A 21862-nucleotide genomic window follows, 5' to 3' on the forward strand; every position below is an offset into this window, starting at 1 on the left:
AAATCAGCAGGACACTGCAAATTGTTCATATATCTCAGAAGAGGAGAATGCAGAGCTCCTGGAGCAACTCCAGCTCCAACTCAGCCTTCCATCCTGGCAATGGCACTTCAACTTTATGTGAAGCTGCTTACAGTCACTTACAATGCACTGTCTTTACTGTAGCTTTGTAGAACTTGATCAACGGTACTTCAGCAGATAAGGAACTCACATGTCAAGGACTAGTGGAAAGGGGCCAGAAAAGCCTTTTGAAACACAAAAAAAGCTGGTATGCTTGGAGGATTCAACAAATAGATATCCTAAATGTCCTAGAAAACTTAACTGAGAATCAAATCTCTCTTTCACAGCTGTGTTATGGAATTCCAGAGTAGAAGGTATAATTATATAGGCCAGTTTAAAAAGAAATCTGTTGGAAAGTTCTTATTTTCTATCATATTCTACTGGACTTTGCCATATTGGAGTTCACAGTGAACTTCCAAACAAGGCCTTCCAAATACTGAAGTACTTTTGCTCTGGAGCTGAAAGGCAGCTAGGTAGGTTTATGTTAGGCGGTGTCTCAACATGCTATCAAGCTTCCCAGTGATACCCAGATTACCTTCTTCAGTGTGCATTCAGTAATCTCACTGTGTTGAGAATGACTTTTCAATCAAAAGGAAAAACTGGTCCTGGTTATTTTAAATAATGCTGAAAGGACCTATACACTTCTGACCTGGTAAAAAATGTGAAAACTTCTCTCTCCAGGATTCCTCATTACAACTCGAGATTTTTCCAGTAGGAAGTTGGAGATTTTCCCTCCATCTGGTTCTCCACCTGGGCTAAACTGGATTTCAAAGTATTTCCCCTGCAATAAATAATTAAAGCTGTTGAATGATTAGTAAATACAAATCTGAAATCATGCACTTGTCCCGTATGTCAGGGAAGGTTACTAGGATATTTAATCTTTATGGATGCAGTGACACAGCTCCCTCAAGGTATAACCTGAGCTTAGATTCTTGAACTATCACATGTCTATCTTTCTTTCTGCATTTACACAGCGCTAGACTCGGGGTAATATGTCATGTGTTAATGCAAATATAGAGAGGAATTCAGGGGCTTCTTTTCACTGCTGAGACTCTTGCTTAGTGTAAAGGAAACCATAAGGCTCACCTATACGGGAAGTAAATTTAACAGATTTACGACCAACAACAAACATAGTGTTCTGCTTAGAAGCAAGGTAAAGCAATTATCTTTGTCTTTCAGGGAGACATTAATTGCATTAACAGTCACATAGGCTGAGGAAAAAATCTCAAATTTGTAAAGCCTGTGTGTAACTTTTAAAAATGGATCCTACAGTATGTCATCTAGTGAACAGTCATTTGACAGTATTATCTTGAGTATTTTATAATGACAGACAGAAAATAATTCGTGCCTACTTTCTGTACACATTGGTAAAGGCATTTCCCATCAAACAACTCTAAGGATGGTTTCATCTATTTTTAAAAAAGCTATCCTTTTCTTTTTAAACATATATTCTTGCATATATTTTACTGATCTGGAAAACTGGCCAGTTTGCTGCTGGTAAGGTATCTGCTTGCAGACTGAACATTTCATAAATTGTGACCAGTACATATTGTAAGAGAAACAAATGCGCAGCCTATACAGAATGAAACAGAGGCCTCAACATATACTTTACATTTTAAAACACACTTTATATTTTGAGATTTACCTCATTTGTAGTCAATTTATATTATGCTCCTGAACACTGTAACAGCACAGAAGTTGGAAGAATAAAGTAATCTCTAAGATAGAGGGACTTACAAATCTGCTGGAGTTGTTGTTCCGTACAGTTTTTGCATTCCCAAAGGCCTCCAGTAAAGGGTTGGACTGCAGAATAATATCTTTAACATGCTAAAATTTTAGGAAACAAGAGAAATAGAGATTCAGAAATAGACATTTTTAAAGTTCTTACAGATTTTCTAGAAAACCGTAATATCCAAATTGTATATTAAAAAAGAAAAAAAAGCCTGCATCTGTAAGAAATCCTCTTGATCAGATAAGGAATAGACTCTAACCATTTTTTTTTCCCCAGAGTTTCTGGTTCCTATTTTTTGAAGAAAATCCTACAAAATTGAACAAAATGCCTGAGGCTAAAAACTGGTCCTTCTGTTCTGCCAAGCAACACAGCCAATAAACTGGTCTGGTTTTTTCATCATCTTGATTTTAAACAATTTCCTTCTTACATATGAGTACTTAAACCTTTTGGGGGGTCTGGAACCACAACCAATGAAGTCAGAGCAGCATGAAATTTAGGAATCTGCAAGTGCTTCAGCAACCTGTTTTGGGATCAACAATGCCGCTATCTAGCTGTCTTAGAAAGCAATAAAGTGTGTAACTATTGTCTCTATCTGACCCTGGAAGTTGGAAATATGGACAAGGTATTAGCTTTGGAACAAACACAATGCATGCTGGGTTGTGAAGAGAAGATTGAATTTTATTTCAAAAGAAATGCTCAAGGCAACTTAGCAACTTCATCAACTGCTACTCCATAATCACTAAGAATGGTTTTTAATTTTGTACAAGAAGCTGCAATCTTTTAAATAAAACAAAATATTTACTTATAAAGTATGTTTATATGTATTCCAAAAATAACACTATGCATACTTTCTCTGGATCATTCTCTTGGTTACTGAATCATTCTCTGCAATGTTCCCAGTATCACTGTTGGGCAAAACTAAGCAGACACATACTTAACATTACAGACTGCAATAAAGGAAATAATAACAGTAAGCACTCAAAAAGAGTGGACTGGTAAAAGTAGCTACTACCTACCTACCACTGCCTGTCAGTCAATGAATGACATTGTAACATCATTAAGGGAATTTTTATGGGTAATTCACTCAATTAATAGGTGCCAATAGATAAAGCAGACATTGATAGTATAGTTATTAACAAAAGCAACTATTTGTTGTTTCAGCTAGCTTTCACACCTGAAAAGCCAGTTCAGTTTTCAGTAGAATGCCAACACAGGAGGAAAAAACGCACAACTATTAGAACGAGATTGGTTGTTCTTAATTTGGTTAAGAACAATAATTAAAGTACCTTTCATGCCTTAACTAAAAAAAAATGCTCATAGACATAATTCAGCATGAGAGCTACAAAACTTGTCGCAGAGGTGATTCTGGGTCTGTGGATTTCCCTCGTATGGCTCCCATCACACAGACAGCCCAGCAATCTGCAAGCAAGCAGTTCACTCTTGCTGTCTCTCTGCTGTTGAGGGCTTGTATGTATTTCTAGCTGCTCACCCATAAGCTTCTTTGGTAGAGTGCCTCTTGGCTGTCAGTGTCTGCCAAGACAGACCTTTGTCATTCTGCCTCTGAAGTAAACCTTTAGACTATGCTTATGCTTCAGTACTATTCTGTATCAACTCACCTGTACTTTAGGGCCACCTCCTGAAATTTTGGAGATATAACTCATGATATATTTAGCAGCTACAGTCTTTCCAGCACCACTTTCCCCACTACGAAAAAAGGAACACAAAAATGTACCTGTCAGTTTTTAAATAACTCTAGAACAGAGAAATTTGTGGTTTATCTTGTTCAACCAAGACTAGGTACCTTAACAATGAATAATAATAATAATAAATATACACTATATTTACATTGGGTAAGCTGGTAATATATAGACTGTTGGTATAGTATTGTAGCATGGTACTTGGATATGTTTGTGAATAATATTTTTGAATACATCATCTTGCATGGACACCAGAATCTCTATGGGACTTCAAAGTCAGAAAACTATGTAAATTGAGAAATAAATATACTTAAACTAAGATGCTCAAAAGAGAACAAGTGTGTTAAGAACTCAATTCCCATCTAAATTTAGTGGGATTTCAGATCTTAACACAAAAACTCATTTGAAAATCCAAGCTTTGAATGCCATGCCAGATACCTACGAGTCTTTTGTTTTAGGTGTTCCTGAATGAAATAATGAGACATTATTAATCACATTCTGAATGACGGAAGAACTACCTTCCTGTTCCCATGCCTCTTGACACAGGGTACAAGAAGTCTTAATATTCCATACTAGCTTTCACAATTCCTTCCTTCCATTATAATATTTCACTTCAATGGTGAATACTATTTACAACATCAGTAGATATGCCCTCTCACAATTAGTAAGCTTCTCAAGAGGGAAAGAAGACTGGCATGCCAGATAGTCCAACCTCATGCTTTATTTCATACCTTAAAGCTAACTTCATTTCAACAGAATTCCTCCAGACTTATATAAATCTTGGTGCAAGTCAGCTTTGACCTTAATGAATTTACCCTAACCTGGACAACTATATTAATAAAAAAAACCAACACACTGATGTTGGTTCAGTATCATAAAGATATCTGAAATCTTTGTGTGTGCATGAAAATCTGTGCTATCTTTAAGCTCCTGAATAATTGCAGTGAATGTTGTTGACTCTTCTATCCTGCGCCTACTTGCTCCTGGATATGGATCAAATGCACATCTTTTCCTGCACAAATTTTAGCTACGTTAGCCAGAGAAACATCAGAATGTCCTGCACAGGAAAAGGACTTGCTGAGAATGTCAACTCATAGTTCCTTAACAGCATGAGTAATGGAGACATTTCCAAAGGTTTAATTCTGCAAAAGCTTCCCAAACTGCCAAGCTGCAAATATCATTTTACATCTTTAAAGCTTCCAAACAACGCTTTTCTTTTTTCCCCAGAAATGTTCTCATGCTTTTGTCTTCTCCTGACTGCAGTTTTACAGAACGAACAGGAAACTTGAAAAGGTGAAAAAATACTTCTTGATCATCTCATCTGTGAAGTGCAGACCATGATTTTTATTATTCCAAGTCAACTTTTCCTAAGCATTAAGAAGAAAGCCTGTATTATTGGTATCTACTACATTCACAGGGACAGACAGAGTTTGCTGGATGGCAAACCATATTTAGAAGCTCAAATCAGCAATAGTTCAATAATTAAAATAACATTTCTTCAAAACTTCTCACAGTAAATTTGCTCATCCTGTTGTAAAACAAGACAGACAAACCAATCTAAATCGAATCATAATCTTGAGTTTATATATGCAGTTTCCAACTAAATAGAGAGGATGATCCAGGGCCAAACACTGAATGAATTTGATCAGGTATCATTTACAGGCAGTGAAAATGTAACACATTTCTGTATGATTTTCTTTGATGTAGAAATTATCCTTCTCTTCTTTCTTCAAACTAAGTGTGGTGGCTTATATTTCTCATTCCATAGTGTCTGCCACGGAAATTGACCTGGAGGAATATAGTTCCATTTTATTGTTAGTCTCTGTTTCGATATAAGTGGTCCTTTATATTAAATTAATTTGGCCGAAAGACTGCCTTTCAGACTTTGCTTTAGATTTATGCATGCATACACTTTTTTACATTTTTATGCTTTTATTGATCGGAGACCAGTAAATTGCTCCAATTGAACTAAAATAAAACAGGATAATGCATTATTTATGAACCGAAGTAACTTTATCTGATGGCATAGTATCTTGCCCCCAGTAAAGCTCAGGTAGCCAACTGTAACAGGGAAATTGTGGCATTCCTGCCAAATGATTCTCATACAGAAGTTTTTTCACATATATCTTACTGCTCTGTTGCTATTAAAACTATTTGAAGAAGATGTAAGAATCTAAGAATCATTTTCTAGCTTGGTAGTTTTAAGTGTGTTGGAAGTACAGAGGTTTTTAAAGGTTGAAAAAATGGTTATAATGGCTTAAAGTAAGTGGATTGTGGTACTGACAATTTTCTGAGACTTTTCTTACTAAAAATAAAAACACTGCATAGTCTCAATCACTAACAAAAGATAATGGTTTGAAAGACATATCGTTTCTTCTAGCACTATTTGCTACTTCAGAAAAGTGACATTTTGTTGAGCAAAGTCCATTAACACTTAGCTGAAATTAGAATAAGACTACAAACACAGAGGGGAAATTTTTTGCTCCTTCCTTCCTTTCCAGAGGAAATATAATCAGTGAGCAGAGTAGAGAAGCAAGGTCCGATACATAGCTTCATCTTTCTCTCTAAAATTAATTTTCTGAGTGACATTTAATATAGTATCCCTCACTGTAGAACAATAAAAGTAATACTTATCTACATCACCAGGACAATGTAGAAATGTTAATAACAAATATTTATAACGAACTCTTGGATCTGCCAGCAAAGAACACTGCATATGTAAAATACCCTGATGTGTTTGGATAAGCCTTTTAATTTGTTTACATAGAAAATTTATTTTCTCTAATTATGTTCAGAGAAACCTCAGTAGCATAACTTCAGTGAAATATCTTTCCTTTCTGAATCGGTTTTTACCTAACTTTTCTTACTGTGTTAGACTTATGTTTCTACCACTTCCTCATTAAAATTCAACCATATTTCCAGTTAGGTTCTGTACAGGCATTTTAGAACGATCAGTCATTTGACTATTCTGGAAAGCTGAGATACAGAAGCTGACTAGAAATCTCATACTAAATTTTGAACTTAACAGACTTAAGATAGACATGAGCTGTTCATTAAAAACAGTTGGGGTGGTAAATAATCTTTCCATTATCATATATTTGTAGTATTTAAGATGTATTGTCTTTTCAGGTATGCAGTCATCACACCTAGCTTTACTGTACTCAAATGTCGCCACATGGATGTAAAACGTAAACTAAAATTACAAACAAGAAGGCCTGAAAAACTGCTTTAAAGCAACTGCAACATCTCCTGGCAGAAATCACAGGAAGAAAGTGAAAATAAAGTCCTCAACTTTACAGAAAGGTAAAACCTTAAGAACACACCGAAGAAATGCATTTATTGCTACGTAATAGAAAAATACTAATCATAACCTCCACTCTCTTAATTAAAGGACAATGATAGTCCAGAAGGAATTAAAAGCCACAACAGACAATCCTTTGTAATTAAGATCTTGACTGGACGACTCCTTGTTGATAATTTGGCCACCATTTCAAGTGAGGAAGAAATGCGAACAGTCTGCTGTAGTAGCCATTTATGAGCTTGGTTCAATAGAGGCTTAAGTTAAATATCATGCCTCAGTAAAACATAAACTTAATGAAAAATCAAACTCCAGCGTAACTGCGTAACTCATATGAGTAAGCTTCCTTTGTAATTCTGCACGATGCATACAAAATGAGGGAAGAGGACTGTGGGTACTGCTCCCTCCTCCCACCTAAGCACACACTCTGCACCTGCATTCAGCCCAGCCAGAATCCAGCCCATGAATAACCTCATTGTTTACGCTGTTAACAGCCATTCAAAATAGCTCATGGCTCCTCAGCTGTAATTAGGTATGCGTACATGTAATTTTCTTAATGCATACACATATATGCTGCAATTAGTCCACTAATGAAACAGGCTTCCCTGGCCCTGGAAAAGTTGTGTGGTAACAGTTTTTGTTTTTAAATTAGTGTTATCACATACAAAGATTATTTTTGGTTGCCATCCATTCAGCCTTTCAGAGAACTCTATTTTCTTTTGGGTCTGCTTTCCTAGTTCATTCACTGACGTTTTGAAGAGGATGAGCTTTTTCTATCAGTGTCTAAATGCATTATTTGGAATTCCAGAATTAAATGTCCTGGCAAAAGGGTGTGTGATCCTCGCACACACACAGGGCCCTGACTACAGCAGGACACTGCAGGGACCTTCCTTCACCTGCCTCCTCCCAGGTCTGGAGGTAGATACCACAGGGGCCCAAATCACATGCTGTAGGAGGACACAGGTGTGCACCAACCTCCTCCCCGTCATCCTTGTGTCCCTATTCCTGAGACTCCATGTGCACCATAAACCAGATGTAGCTTTTTTGATCTGCGAATCAGTCCAGTCTACACCTTATTTCTTACCTTCTCTCTTTTCCAACCTTTCTTTAAGGGGGCAATCTGCCATCTTGAGGGGGAAAAGAAGGAAAAACCTGGGCTTGTTTCTGTACTAGCTTACTCTGTTCCTTCTGTTCCACCAGGGATTTTCAGTGAAGTCGCTCCAAATTCAGACTAGTTGTGAAGTAGAGAAACAAACAGGCACCTCATAATAACCATATCGTTATCATCACTCATTTTCCACAGGACAAATTTTTATGGCAAAAATTATGGTTCACTGAAATGCAAAGGTTCATTTGAAACTGCATAGGTTCAGCAGACTTCTGTGGAACTGAAGACAGACAGACAGAACTGTATCTCAATTTTTTAAGAATTGCCAGTTTAGGGGCAGAAATGGTGAAGTCCTTCACAGCTATTAAGTGAAACTGATGGTGTGGTAGTAGACATGAAGCTAGCTGGAACATTCATTTCACTTAAGAGCTGCAGCGTCTTGGGAGCTTCTAGTCTGCCAGCAATTTCAGTGCCTTCTGGTCTATGAAATAAAACATAAGCAAATTCCAAACTTCAAGAAACTTCATTCTTAAGCCAGCTCTAGTAGTTAGAAATAGTGATGACATTAAAATCAGAAAATACAGGATGTATCTAAACAGTTTAAATGAAATGTGGTTGAAAGGATTAAAATATCAACCAAACAAAATCAATTTTGTGAATGGCTGAGTTACTTGATTTCATAAAAATAATTTCTAAGTGTCCAAAAAAATCAAATACCATCATGAAAACTACCTGTAAGTCTAGTCTGCAGTTTTTACAGTGTTTGTAATACAAATAATCTTAGAGAAAATAAACTTGTAGAAAGGAAGAGGAAGTCTCTGAAATGTCCCTGGCAAACATGATTTTTCTTGTTTCAATTTTACAGCAGATTTCAATTAACTCCAGCAGATTTCGAATAGGCTGTGCACACACAGAGAAAATTCACTCTGCATATACAAAATGCAGACACTCCAAAGAGCACATCATCCATCATTCAAGCACAAGAATTCCCACGTAAATTTAAACCTGGAAGTCTGCATCTCAGATCTGCATCTCAGCTCTCTGAAAATGTGACCCTCTGCATTCACTGCGTTTTGGGGCATTAGCAATGGATCAAAAAATAAGTTTTTTAACCACAGTTCATCACAGTTTAAAGGTTTTTCACTATAAATTTAGCTTCATGTGAAACATCCCAGGCTCTGTGATGTTACTTTGTTCAAAAGGCAAAATACATCCCAATTTTACCCATTCCTAACAGATCTGAACTTGACTAAATGGGACTAGTAACTTCAGCATGGCAACAGTTTTCCAAAAAGGAAGACTGCGCTCAGGGAACAATTCAGATATATGAGAGACAGGAATATGAGTTCTGGACATTTTGCTTCATATGGCACCATGCTGTAGCCAGGGGCCCAGGAATAGGGAGGCACTTATAGGAGTACAGCTCAGTGTAGCAAACTGTTAATGCCTGGTTGCCCTTCCTACGCGTAAAATCAGCAGTTTCCACGTACCTACATACACTTTGCTGATACCAAGAAGGACACACCTGTGCACTTTTCCACTGTAACATGTCACCCAGGAAAGCTCTGCCTGGACAACCTCCAGGCATAGATTCAAAGAAATAAAACCGTGAATATAACTTTCAAACAATTATTCCTCACAAGCTTTCAATGGCAGCTCATCAGAGATATATTAATATGAAATCTATTTACACACTGGATCATTCAGTAAGGTACAGGAACGCTTGCACATGGAGCACCTCCACATGTAAGACCCACATACTAAGCCTAGTTCTTTATAATACCCCTGTGACCACATTAAATTAGTAAGCAGCTGGTGCAAGAGCGTTTAAGCTTAAACATCAGTGACCATCCACCATTTCCTGGCAGGTTCCAGCCTAGGGGATTGAGCGCACTAAGTTACACAGCATGTTACACAGCATCTGATCTGGTCACCACTGACATCCTGCCGCCTTGGGCTGTGACATGGCTGGGCACACAGCCACCCCGGGGGAGAAGACCAGAGACGGCCCCCTGGACAAAGAAAACATTCGGTCTTGAAATCTCTCTTTTGTTAAATTCAACAGCAGTAAATTCATAGTGATGCCTCTCAGCATGTTTCACAGAGATATGATAGAAAGCTTAAAAAAAGCTGTTATTAATAAAATAATGAGAGTTTCCCTTCCATTTTTTTTTCTTTTTCTCCTCTTTCTTTTCTTTTTCTCCTCTTTCTTTTCCCTAGTTCTTGCAAAAGTCTCATAGGCCAGTGGTCTCCAAACGCTTTTGATCATGCACACCATCACTAAAAAAAATGTCGGAGCACACACTCCCAATGTATGTATATAAGCCATCTATTTATAAATTACATACATCTACTACTGAAGGTCTACTATTTTCTTCCAGCATCCCAATGGATTTCACTGCACAGCGCCCGTGATGCATGCACCCACTTTGGAGACCACTGCTACAGGTAAAGTGCAGTTCCAGGTGCACTACAGTGAACCTCTGAAGTTTTCTATGTAAGAAGGAAAGTCAAAAGAGGTATAGTGTACCAGTTCAAATATCCTGCAGTTCTTGCTCTCTGCACATTTTCTTTTAACACACACCATCTAAAAACCCACAGATGAGGACAAAGCATACCTCTGGACCCAAAATTCACTTTGTGACTTAAGTAATGCCTGTCATTAAAAAAGTTCAGTAATAATTCTACAGTGAATTCCCTCAGCCTAATAATTAGAGTAATAGTGAAGACAATATTAATTTTCCAGTGTCTCTCTCATCCTTTGTCTCTGACTGAATGCAAGCAAAATTCCCAAAGGAACAAAAGTACATTCATTTTTAACAGGGGGAAAAAAAAAAAATAGTACTAAAACCAGAGTATGGTAAGTGCAGTCAATGTGAGAATGTTGGATTTAACAGTATCTGTGGCTGCTATAGTTGTTAAACCATCTCTCTCATGTAGTCATTCAAGCTATTGCAGTTTTGGTATTGGGCATGAAGCTGGCTATGCGAGGAAGAGATTCCTTGTGGTTAAGCTATCATCAGGATTTCACTGGAAAACAAAAGGGTGTCAGAAAGTACTTAGCTATCCTAGAAAACCCCAAAACGTTCAGTGATCATGGGCACAGAAGATTTTTATTGATAAAATAAAAAATAAACTTTTCTGTTTCTTGAAGTCAAAACACCAAAAGGAGATGACAAATTTTTTTTTTTACAGATCTTTTTCTTACCTAATAATGACACACTGATTTTCTCTGTCAATAATCATGTTTCTGTACATGCCGTCTGCAAGAGCATAAATATGTGGTGGGTTTTCATATTGTGCCTAGGAGGGGAAATAGACAATAATTTTTCAACACAGCATTAGACAACACAGAAAGAGCAATATAAATTTTTATTTAAATTGGAAGAATTATTTTCCTGGAAAAACAATTCTGAATCCCACTTTATACTGAATTTTCCCTAGGAATTTTTTTGTTCATTTAATAAAAACAAACCAAAGTCTCTGGGTTTTGTTACCGATCTTTCTCTCATGCATAATTTTCTCCTAAACTATCGTAAACACCCTGTTCTAAAAATGCTCCGTACTTGAAGTATATTACTTGTCCAAGAGAAACTCACATAATTTAAGTCTATTCCACCAGTGGTCATATGCTAACAATAAACTACCTAAACTGCTACACAGAGCCTGGTGCTGTAGGTCTCATTTTCACCCACTGAGTCCATTCAAACCAAATGGCTTCCTGAATCTTTGGACATGCCCAACTCGAGCAGAGCAGGAAACTGAATTTTAAGTCCCTAACATCCTTGTGCTGACTCACTCTTCAAGCTATATTTTCAAAAGTGGCACCTAATTTTGGCATCTCAATTTTTTTATTGTTCTTGTCCAGTTTGAGGGCTCTCAAGTCATAGTCTTCAAATCCACCGATGGCCATTTTGTGTTGTGCACCACACTTTAGGCATACAATAGCTTAAAAACTGCCTTTGCAGGAGGAGGGACGTGTCAAGGAGAGAAACCCAATATTGATTAGAGTTAATCAATACAAGTATTTTTTTGAAATGCTAATCCTACGTTCTAGGGAATTCAATTTGAAGACTCCATATATGGTAATGGGTATCAGCCAAGTTCTCCCAGGCTAGTACAACGCTACCAAAACACAGAAAAAAAATGCTTCCAAGAGTTTAACCATGTACAATAATATTTACATGCCCCTGAATACTGCAGTACATTTTAGACTGCTTTACTTACTGCTCCTTGGTACATTTCAATTTCCTTTTCCCCAAAATATGGCATTTGCTTGAAAGGATTCACAGAGATTAATACGGAGCCAATATATGTCTGTATTCAAAAGAAGTTAAGGTAACTACAGTTTCATAAAGTATTATCTTACCGCTAGTGACTGCCAAATAACTTTTCTGTCTATTACATAATACAGCACAGCTTCAAATAAGAGTAAAAACCCCACAGCTTACAACAATTGTTAATAAAAATGAAATTAGCAGGCTCATAAGAATATAAACATATCATTCAATGGGATGCTTTTGTATTATCAAAATATTTATTTTAGGACAAGCTAAGTATAGAAACATGTATTAGAGGCCCAAACATGACACACCTTTAATAAAAATACAGAAAGGAAATGGCATATTTAAACTGGTTTACTCCTTTGTAACTGAGGAGGTCATATCGTCAGTATTAGAAAAGATTGTTTTGACCTTTGCAGAATATAGTATAGTCACACATTCTGATCCCACAGAGATAGTGCTGAGCGTGCACAGTCAGATGGAAACAGCCACTGCTGAGCTAAATTGGACAATTACTCAGCTGCATGTACTAGTGGGGGAGCTAAGGGAATTAGGTAATTCAGTGTGCGGTGTTATTTTATGAGTGCAACTATTAGCAGTCCCTAGGCGTCTTATCCTGCAGGCTGCCCTACAAGAAGACACTCTGTTTCAAGCTATTATTAGTCCTAGAAAGCTTTTTTGCAACGTTTTGAATGTTCGTATTTCACCCTTCTGCACTCAGCTGCACATGTACCTACATTTACAAAATACTTTAGAAACCTTTGTAATTAGAAGTGCAGTATACGTATAGGAAGCAACTGATACAACTTTACAGGCAGGACTGGCTCATTGAGCTGGGAGTTAGCAGCGTACCCGTGTCAATGAGTCCAAAATGTTGTACTGCAGGTTTCATTTAACAATCTGGAATTGTTCATAGGCAAACTCACTAAGCTTTCCATACAAAAGTAGGAAAATTAACAAATTTATCCTGCTGGATTATCCTACATAAGAATCTATTGTTGTGGCGCCACAGCACGAAATGCTAACATATCAGAGAAGTAGTATAACTCAGTGAACATAATTTCTGTATTGTTAATTTGCAATGCTTTCTTCATACATTTTTTAATTTAATTCAAAGAAGAGTGACAACATCTGTGTCTTGAATATAATAAATCAAGCATTCATTTTGTCAGTATAAACATCCGAAGTGACAGTTTTATTGGTAAACAATACCAGCATTTTCTGGGATGATTTGGTAATCTCTATGCAATGTAGCACAGAGAAATGTTCATTCATGGGTGGACATACAAACAATTGGAAGATTCAAGAGATGTTCTCCATTTTAGAATGAAAAGCCTTCACGGAACTGCAAAAGGAGTCTTTTCTCCCTACACAAAGGAATTATAATGCTTTAAAAGAAGACTCTGATCCCTCAATGTGACCACAAGTCCCCTTGGAAAATACACTTATTCCTGCTTCAGTAGAAAGACCATCTCTATGTTAATCCACTTATTTTTATAAGAAAAAAAGCAGAAAACTGTTTCTCCAGTGCAGACCACTGCAGACTTTGTGAGTGTACTGCATGGAAGATGCAGCGTTCCACAGGGACAAAAGCACTCATGTTACTAACAGGAAGAGCACTACAGTGAAAGTGTGCCACTTTATTCTGTTCCAGCAGCTCTTCAGAGTTTAAAATTCCTCAGTCTTTGCTGAGAGAAGATCCCCTCATTTCGATGACGTACAGTTCTTTTTGATCACCTGTCTACTAGCTTCCAGAGATCATGAAATGAGGAAGGATAATATTTCCATCTTGATGGTTAAAACAATAGGAGAGAGTGGATTTCCAGGGGTTCCATGGTAATAATTTATAGCTCTGTAATCTTGTAGTCCCAGGATGCTTATAACCTAAGAATACAAAACTCTGGATGTTCTGCTAAGAACGCAGAATAACATCTTGCTTACCTGAATGTTGTCTTTGCCAAGTACTTGGCATCACAGAGAATCAGGCCTGAAGTAGCTGTGGGATTCGAGAGTTCTCACATACTTCTACATGCTTGGGTTTTCTTCCCTTTTCACATCCTTCTTAGAACTAATGACATGCTCATTTCATGGAGGGGGGGAGGCGTTTTTGTCAGATTCTTGTCTTTCCCTGCAATATGCTGTACACTCACCCAGGGAAGTGGTTGAGTCCCCATCCCTGGAGGTATTTAAAAGACGTGTAGACATGGTGCTTAGGGATGTGGTTTAGTGGTGGACTTGGTTAGGTTTACAATTGGACTCTATGATCTTAAAGGTCTTTTCCAACCTAAATGATTCTATGATTCGATGATTCTATGATAGCTTGCCCAAATACTATAGTTTGACAAATATTGTGCAATTTTATCACGTTTCTATAAGGCAAACTTCACAATGGTGTGGTACTTTATTGAACAGAGGATCCAAACCCATGTGCATACACATAATAAAAGCCTCATGCAGTTTGGGATGGAAATGTCAGTACAACTGCAACATTAATTTTCCTCTATCAGTCCTTGCTAAATTGAGCTGCTACTTAGCTCTTAACAATCTGAATATATGGAAACAGCCAGGAGATGTTATATTTCCTTCTCTTTCTGCTAAAAAATGTTAAACTCTTCAAGGAAACTATTCTCCAGATACAATTAGGAAGTATGAAAACCTGGCTACAGCAGCAGAAGAAACAGTATCACTTTCTAGTATATAATCATATTGACTAGTGTATACCAAATTCATTATCGCAGTTCATGTTACATTGTGAAAGCTAAAAAAGAAATAGTGACTATTCATTCCTTTCATATGAAATTTAAAAAAAAAAAGTAAACCTTTGGTGTTGAAATCTGTTTTTCTTGTTAGGTTATATGTTCAGGTATTTAAATCTTTCATGTTTTCATTAATCGTAGAAAAAAAACCTACAGTGCTAACACCATAGATATACAGATGTTCACATGTTCACCTGTTTCCATCAGCCCATGATTCACAGTATTAACAATTCCAGAATAAGTTGTAAATGGGGTTATGTCACAGAAGAAATGCTATTTTGAAAGCATTACAATTTGGGAGGTATAGAAGACAACACGGTATGAAAACACGTATATACACCTTAAACCTATTAATTCTTGCTCTTAGAAGTAGCATTACTGCAGTAGCTTCGGGGGTCACGTGGATACGTGGATAAATATATGGAGCTACAGGCCTATCTTCAACAATGACAAGAACAATTCCAAATATCAAAAAGAACACCTTAAAATAATTTTCCAGATCTTAATGTCAACCCTCATAATTAGCTCAGTTTATAAAGCATTTTGTGTAATCTCAGGTGAACTGTCACATAAAATACTCAGCATCTTTGAGTAATCTGCTTAAATAAAATACATACATATAATTAGTTTCGCATTGGCTCAGTAAGTCCACAGGGCCCCGCTAAAAATAACACTATAAAGGATACAAAAATATAATCATCCATGTATCGTTTCTTTAGGTTCTCCACTATGGAATCCTCTGTGATTTTGGAAAGAAGGACCATATCATCCACTCCACTGTGCTTGACATTGTGGCTCTGCCAGTGATATCTGTAGTGTCCTTTGCTGCCCTGCAGGAAAGCACAATAAGCATCAAAAAGGTTACTACATTTCTTATTAGCATTAAATAACTGAAAACAATCTATTCAGATTCCAATTTCCAAAATATTTTTCTTACATCGAATTCCATTCCTTGATCCAGACATTATATAAAAGCATACATAAATTATATCAACTGACTTGCCTCTGAACTATTAAAGAATTGCACTGCCCTCAAAAATTAGAAGGTAATTCCATGGGGTTTTGTGAATGTCTACACACAGAAGGGATTTCAGATGGCAGACATTTCTAAATCTAGCAGAAAAAAAACAGTTATTCCAACTGAGATGTAGTTATTGGAAGCTAAGGATGCAAAAATTACACTCCTACAGTGCAGCTATTAGTAGTGAGGATAATTACCACCGGAACTATTAAATTGGCGCCAGTGGATTCTCCATCGTTTACCATCTTTTAAGTCAAACCTGCACATATGCTTTTACTCAATAGAAGCTGTGAGCCTGATGCAGTAAGTATTCAGTGATGTTCTGCCGATTATATTACGCAGCTTGTCGGCTGCATGTCTTAACAGTCCCTTTTGATCTGTTAGTCACCATGCTTAACTGACATCTAAATAGATATTCTCCCCCCACACTTAGAGACTACTATTTCAGGATGCTACTGAAAACTTGTGACATTTCAAGCTGTACCACTTGAAATCAAAATCTGTTTTTTTTCCAGCTGATTTGAACAGTAGTTAGGTTCTGCAGATACACCCACAAATTTAAATCCAGCCTAGATCAATGCTATTAATTCAGCTATAAATCTGCTCTACAAACCCAAACCTATTTTCTGTAGCCTGGCAGATAATGCTAATGAAGTTCTGTCCTCTTGCCTTTTTATACTTTATTTACGCAATACTGAAATTAGTGATGCTAGAATTAACACATTTTACACTGAGAAGTTATCGAGTATGCTGTCAAGGAAGATGTGGCCAACAAAATGGAAATTCTGTGTATTCCCCTCATTTTTTACTACCACAATTTCAAACAATGTGATTTAGCTAGACTTCTCTCATGTATGTTATGGGATCAAGTCATATTCATCAGAATACAAGCAATTTATTATTATAAAGTATTTTGCAGAATAAAATAATGCATCATTTTACAGATTAAATAAGAAAATTTAGGTATTCTGAACACTTTGGCTGTGCTCAAGTATTTTGAAACGGGACATTAGCAATCTACAGAGGTGTGACTTTCGTGTGTACGCACTTCCACGCTGGCAAATGACGTATGCAACTGCACTAACACAAAATCGCATCTGTCGAATTGTTTCCTCCTGTAAGGTCAAGCGCTTGTACCATACCAGGCATAGAACTGGGAACTACAAATGGAGTCAGGGGAGCACAAGGTTCTTATTTTAAGCTGGGTTGGCTATAAGTGTTCATTAAACTAGTCTCAGACTAGGTTTTTCCACAAACTTGACTGCATCTATAAGGGGGAAAACCCAACAAAAAACTAACGCAATGTATATCAGCAAATGGAGTCAGGCCTATAGGTTAGCCTCATCTCAACTGACATAAAAACCAAGGACCAACTGGACTTTTATCTCAAGTTAAATTAACTTGCACTAATACCAGACCCATTTTACTACTGCAGACAGCACAGAACTTGTAGGCTTCAAGTGTGTTTTCTGTTAAGTCTCCAGCCATTGCTACCACTGATGCAGCTCCATCACTGCTAACAACACTGAAGAACAGTTGCAAACTGGAATTAGAAGAATGCTTTTAAATATAGTACAGCAGAGGTATATATGTCTGAAAACACACAATCTCAGCAATTTTCTTAAATATCCACAACCTTACATGAGCTTCATTAAAACAATAATCTTAAACTAGCTTAGTTCGTGTGAACCTTGTCAATTTTATATTTGTACAATGGAAGCAGTGATCTGGAAGCACTGAGAAAACGAAGGAACCAATTCATTTTTGGAAACTGTTATAAAACATGTGACTGAAAAAAATCAGTTGAAGGTTGTGTTATTGAAGAAAACAGAAGTTCAACAGAGAAGCATAATTTCCTTCAGTATTCTCATCAGCTATTTTTGATATTATACTTGGAAAAAGGAACTGGCAGGATGGACAAAAAGGTACAGTATCAAAATAAATACAGAGAATTGCATTTTTCACAAAGCTATACAGAATGTGGTTTAGTATCAGATAACAGAGTAAGCTACAGAAAATGTGTAAGAAATGAGAGTGGGAAAACAATAAAGGTTCCCACTGGAAGCTATGGCATCAGACCCAGTAAATTCAATGAGAAGAGGACAAAGCTCACAAAGCCACAGGATACATGGAAAATGTGCACACAGTTTGCAAAACAGCAGGCTTTATAAAAATCAGTGACTGTTGTTGACTGTGATTAAGCCACACACACTACCGGGCCAAAGGGTTCTTTCCCAAAAAGCAACCCGAATCAGCAGGCAAGCAAGAGGGGCAGCACCAGGCAGGCTCAGCTTGCCCTAAGAGCAGCTCTCCCCAGCGCTTCACACTGCTTTAACATGCAGCTGTAATCAAATCTGAGTGCTGCAGTATCACATACAGTCAAATGGAAAAGGAGGCAGAGAGATTTAATAAAAAGGCAGCAGCCTAAATATCCAAGAACGTAATACCATGGAAGACAGCTGAAAGTGGTAGCACTAAGTAGTTCACATTAATATTGTATCACATTTGAAATGCAAATTTCTATCAGTAGTTTGGGACTACTCTTTTCCCCTTAAAGCATGGCCTTACATGCAAATATACAGAGAAGCAGCAAATCATCACCAGATTATTGTCAGACTTCTCCCTATGATCTAGAAAAAAGCCCAAGCTTTAGTAGTGCCTAACTGCATCAGTGGTTAAGTTTTGCTCTCACTCGGCCTTCTCCAGAAACCTAGCACCACTAGGATGGCCACGAGCAGTGGCTAGCGCCTCCTTGGTCTGGGTCACAAAACAGGGAGTGCTGTTTCTACAGGACACCACCTACCCCCAAGTTCTTGCTCTTCCAAGCATGAGTGATGACTACAGTGTCTAACCTGAATTTATCAACTTCAGTCACTTCCAACTGGTACTATAACCATATCCAGCTGACAGTTAAGGGTTTTTTGTAGAGTTTTGAAATTAAAAAAAAAATCTTCCTGTTATAAATCATCTGAAAAAACTCTGCATCACAGCAGTTGTGAAAGCAACTCTTCATATATCTCCAGGCTGCGTTTTCCTAAAGGTCAAGGATATATACTTAAAAATTACAAAGCTGTCCAGCTGCCCACATTGCAAACACTAATGATTTGTTCTTATTGCGTATTTCTTGAAAATTTAACCTTTATTTTAGCTAGGGCTTTCTACCATCCACATAAAAATGCAGTACTCTAATCTGGAGACAATTTACACCTGAGCTAATTACCTGGTGTCCACCTTAACTTGAACCTGCTTTGCAGGGAAGACTCAGACTAACTCACTCAGCTGCTCATTGTCCTCTGTTGCCCTTCAAACAACACACTTTCCCCTCCACCCCTCTCCACCTGCCCCAGTGACAAGTCAGGTCTCCTGGGACTGACCAGGAACTTCAGAGCCAGCAGGGTGAGGGCCAGCAGAGATGCCCCACACCCCCATGTCAGCACTAGCCGCAGCAAGGACTTGGCTACTCGAACAGAGCTCCCCTGTGGCATGGCTAGGTCTGGGCAAACAGAGAGGCTCAGAGCTCGCGGTCCACCCCTGGGCCTAGCCATGCAGTTCGGATGTCAGCAAATAGCAGCTTGGCTTCTCTTAGGTTTTCTCAGTGAAAGATGTGATCTAACTGTACAATAAATAAGCAAATGAAAGTCTTTGTGTCAGCACTAACAATGCGTAAGCAGCTGAAAAAAGATGAGCTTAGCAGATTAGGAAAAATACAAAAAACCAAACACACATCAACAGCCTGCTAAAAGCCACAGAAGTGGAAACGAGAGTGTTGAACAACCTGGCTGCCAGGCTTCCTTCAGGCTCTCCCAGAGCTTCAGACCCAGCACCTGATGGTGCACAGGGAATGGAGGCTGGGCTGGCGAAGCTGGAACTAAAGGCGTGTACTTCATTGCTGTCAGCTGTTATTATTCATTTGGTTGCTGGTTTAGGCTCAAAATCAGATCTGTTTTGCACTTACAAGAATAATATTTGTGAGTCACAAGATGACCCTGTGAGCTAGGAGCCTACTGCTTCTGAGCTGTACTGCTTCAGGAGCACATCCACAGTTACCACCTGGCTAGAGACCAGGCAGCACTGTCCTCTCCACCTCAATGACTGAAGATAATAATCTTCACCATCAGAACAGTCAAGACTCTAAAGCACCTAAAAAATTAATTCTACTCTCACTTTGTACATCTCCCTTAACACCCACTCGTTAACAGATTAAGACAATTGCTACGTTAATACCAAGGGAGGGGATGTAAAATACTTTTTTTTGTACTTTAGTATATGACTATACTGTCCGTACTACTTTTGGTATGATATGGTTAAAGCATATTATTGGTTTTTTTGGAATGAATAATAAATATTGATGAGACATCTATTTACTGCACTTTTTTTTTTTTTGCTGCTCTCTACCTTGTGTTACAATAGCAACTTTTGCCTTTATTATTGTTTGTATATTTTTACGTTATCCTAAGCAACATGTATTTGATGTGGCTATAAAAAGATTGAGTCATGCTGTGTCACAACAGGGTTTTCTTTTAACTGGAAGAAAAAGCAAATATTTTTGTATTTCAAGCTGTTTAAAAATAGTACGTCTAAAAATAAAGCACTAAAACCAAAGGATCAAAAGAGACTGTATATTCTGCCCAAGAAAGAGCCTTGTTTCTCCCTCTCTATCAGAATTCTGTCTAAACTACAACAACCTACATACCATAAATAATCATTCTTGGTTCCCACAAAGGGCAAAATTGCCATCCTGAATCTCTGACAGCTTTTCTCAGTAGCAAACATCAATCCTCCATCACAGCGCAGAAGGGATTCTCAGCCTCCACAAGGGAGTAAGAATGTCAAATGATCACAAGCAGACCTTTTCTTTCCCTTTTCAGCTATGAGAGTACTATTGCATAAAATCCTTGTAGTTTTGGAGGCATGTGTCTATCTACTCAGATACTTAGTATTACAAATACAATACTAAATGATACACAGCCATCATCTTAAACAAAGATATCACAAAACTGAAAAAGCTGCACACCATTTACTCTACACCTGACATCAATGCTTCTACCAACGGAGGCATATCACTAGTCTCATACATGCATAATTTGCACCAGTTTTTCCATCGAACAAGAAAAGGGGAAGAAAAAAAAAACCAACCCACAACTTTTTGCAATGATATCATCCATCAAAATAGCAAAATTTTATAATCCATTTACAGGAATCTTTCACAGACTTCTATACAGTGAAAGAATCTGCTGTTCTCACTAGAGAATACTGCAGAAATACTTAATGCGAATTTTGGTCCTCGCCTGGGATAATCAAAACTGAGAAGCCATAGTAGACAAAAGTGCTACAAAATAGCTCTTGTATATCTAATGATAGAAAAAAATAGAGATATTGGCTGCAATGATGTGGCCATATTTCAGAAAAAAAAGGAAGAGACAGCAGAAGCAGCTAGATGGACAAAGATAAAAGGCAAATTACTTAAAGTTAACATGATGGACGTATTAAGGGAGACAAAAAGCAGTGCTTTAAGATTTGAGGAAATAGCAAAGCAAAAATATTGAGCATCTAGTAGTAGGACAGACATTTTATACAGAGAACTACAAATACAAAAAAGGTATTAAGGAATGGAAACTACTAGCAAATTAATATCCCCAAAACCACAGCTAGGGAAATAAAATACTGAGAAAAAGATTTCTGGGGGGAAAAGCCATCAGTTCTCACTGTTTGCTCTCAGACAGGGGTGGATTCAGCCCGATGTGACTAGAAAGACTGCCTCCGGAGCTCAGTTGCCCAAACACTTGCTCCCATCAGCTCGTGTGCAGGTGCTGCCTGGCCCCAGCCCGGGGCAGGTCCCCACCATCACCTCCTGCCCTGGGGTCTGCAGCCAGGGAGCAGCCATGGCTCCAACTCCCCGCAGCCAGCGCC

General features: G+C 37.8%; 1 protein-coding gene across 1 annotated transcript in view; it reads right to left on the reverse strand.

Annotated features, from left to right (window-relative positions):
* MYO1E (myosin IE) overlaps positions 1 to 21862 on the reverse strand; it is a 97048-nt gene that overhangs the window by 43744 nt on the left and 31442 nt on the right. The window contains 6 exon segments of the mRNA XM_075714178.1: positions 707 to 838; positions 1795 to 1884; positions 3406 to 3493; positions 11101 to 11195; positions 12120 to 12209; positions 15618 to 15761. Coding sequence (XP_075570293.1) covers positions 707 to 838; positions 1795 to 1884; positions 3406 to 3493; positions 11101 to 11195; positions 12120 to 12209; positions 15618 to 15761 — 639 coding nt within the window.

The sequence above is a fragment of the Pelecanus crispus genome, chromosome 7 (assembly GCF_030463565.1).
Source record: "Pelecanus crispus isolate bPelCri1 chromosome 7, bPelCri1.pri, whole genome shotgun sequence".
Classification (NCBI taxonomy): Eukaryota; Metazoa; Chordata; class Aves; order Pelecaniformes; family Pelecanidae; genus Pelecanus; species Pelecanus crispus.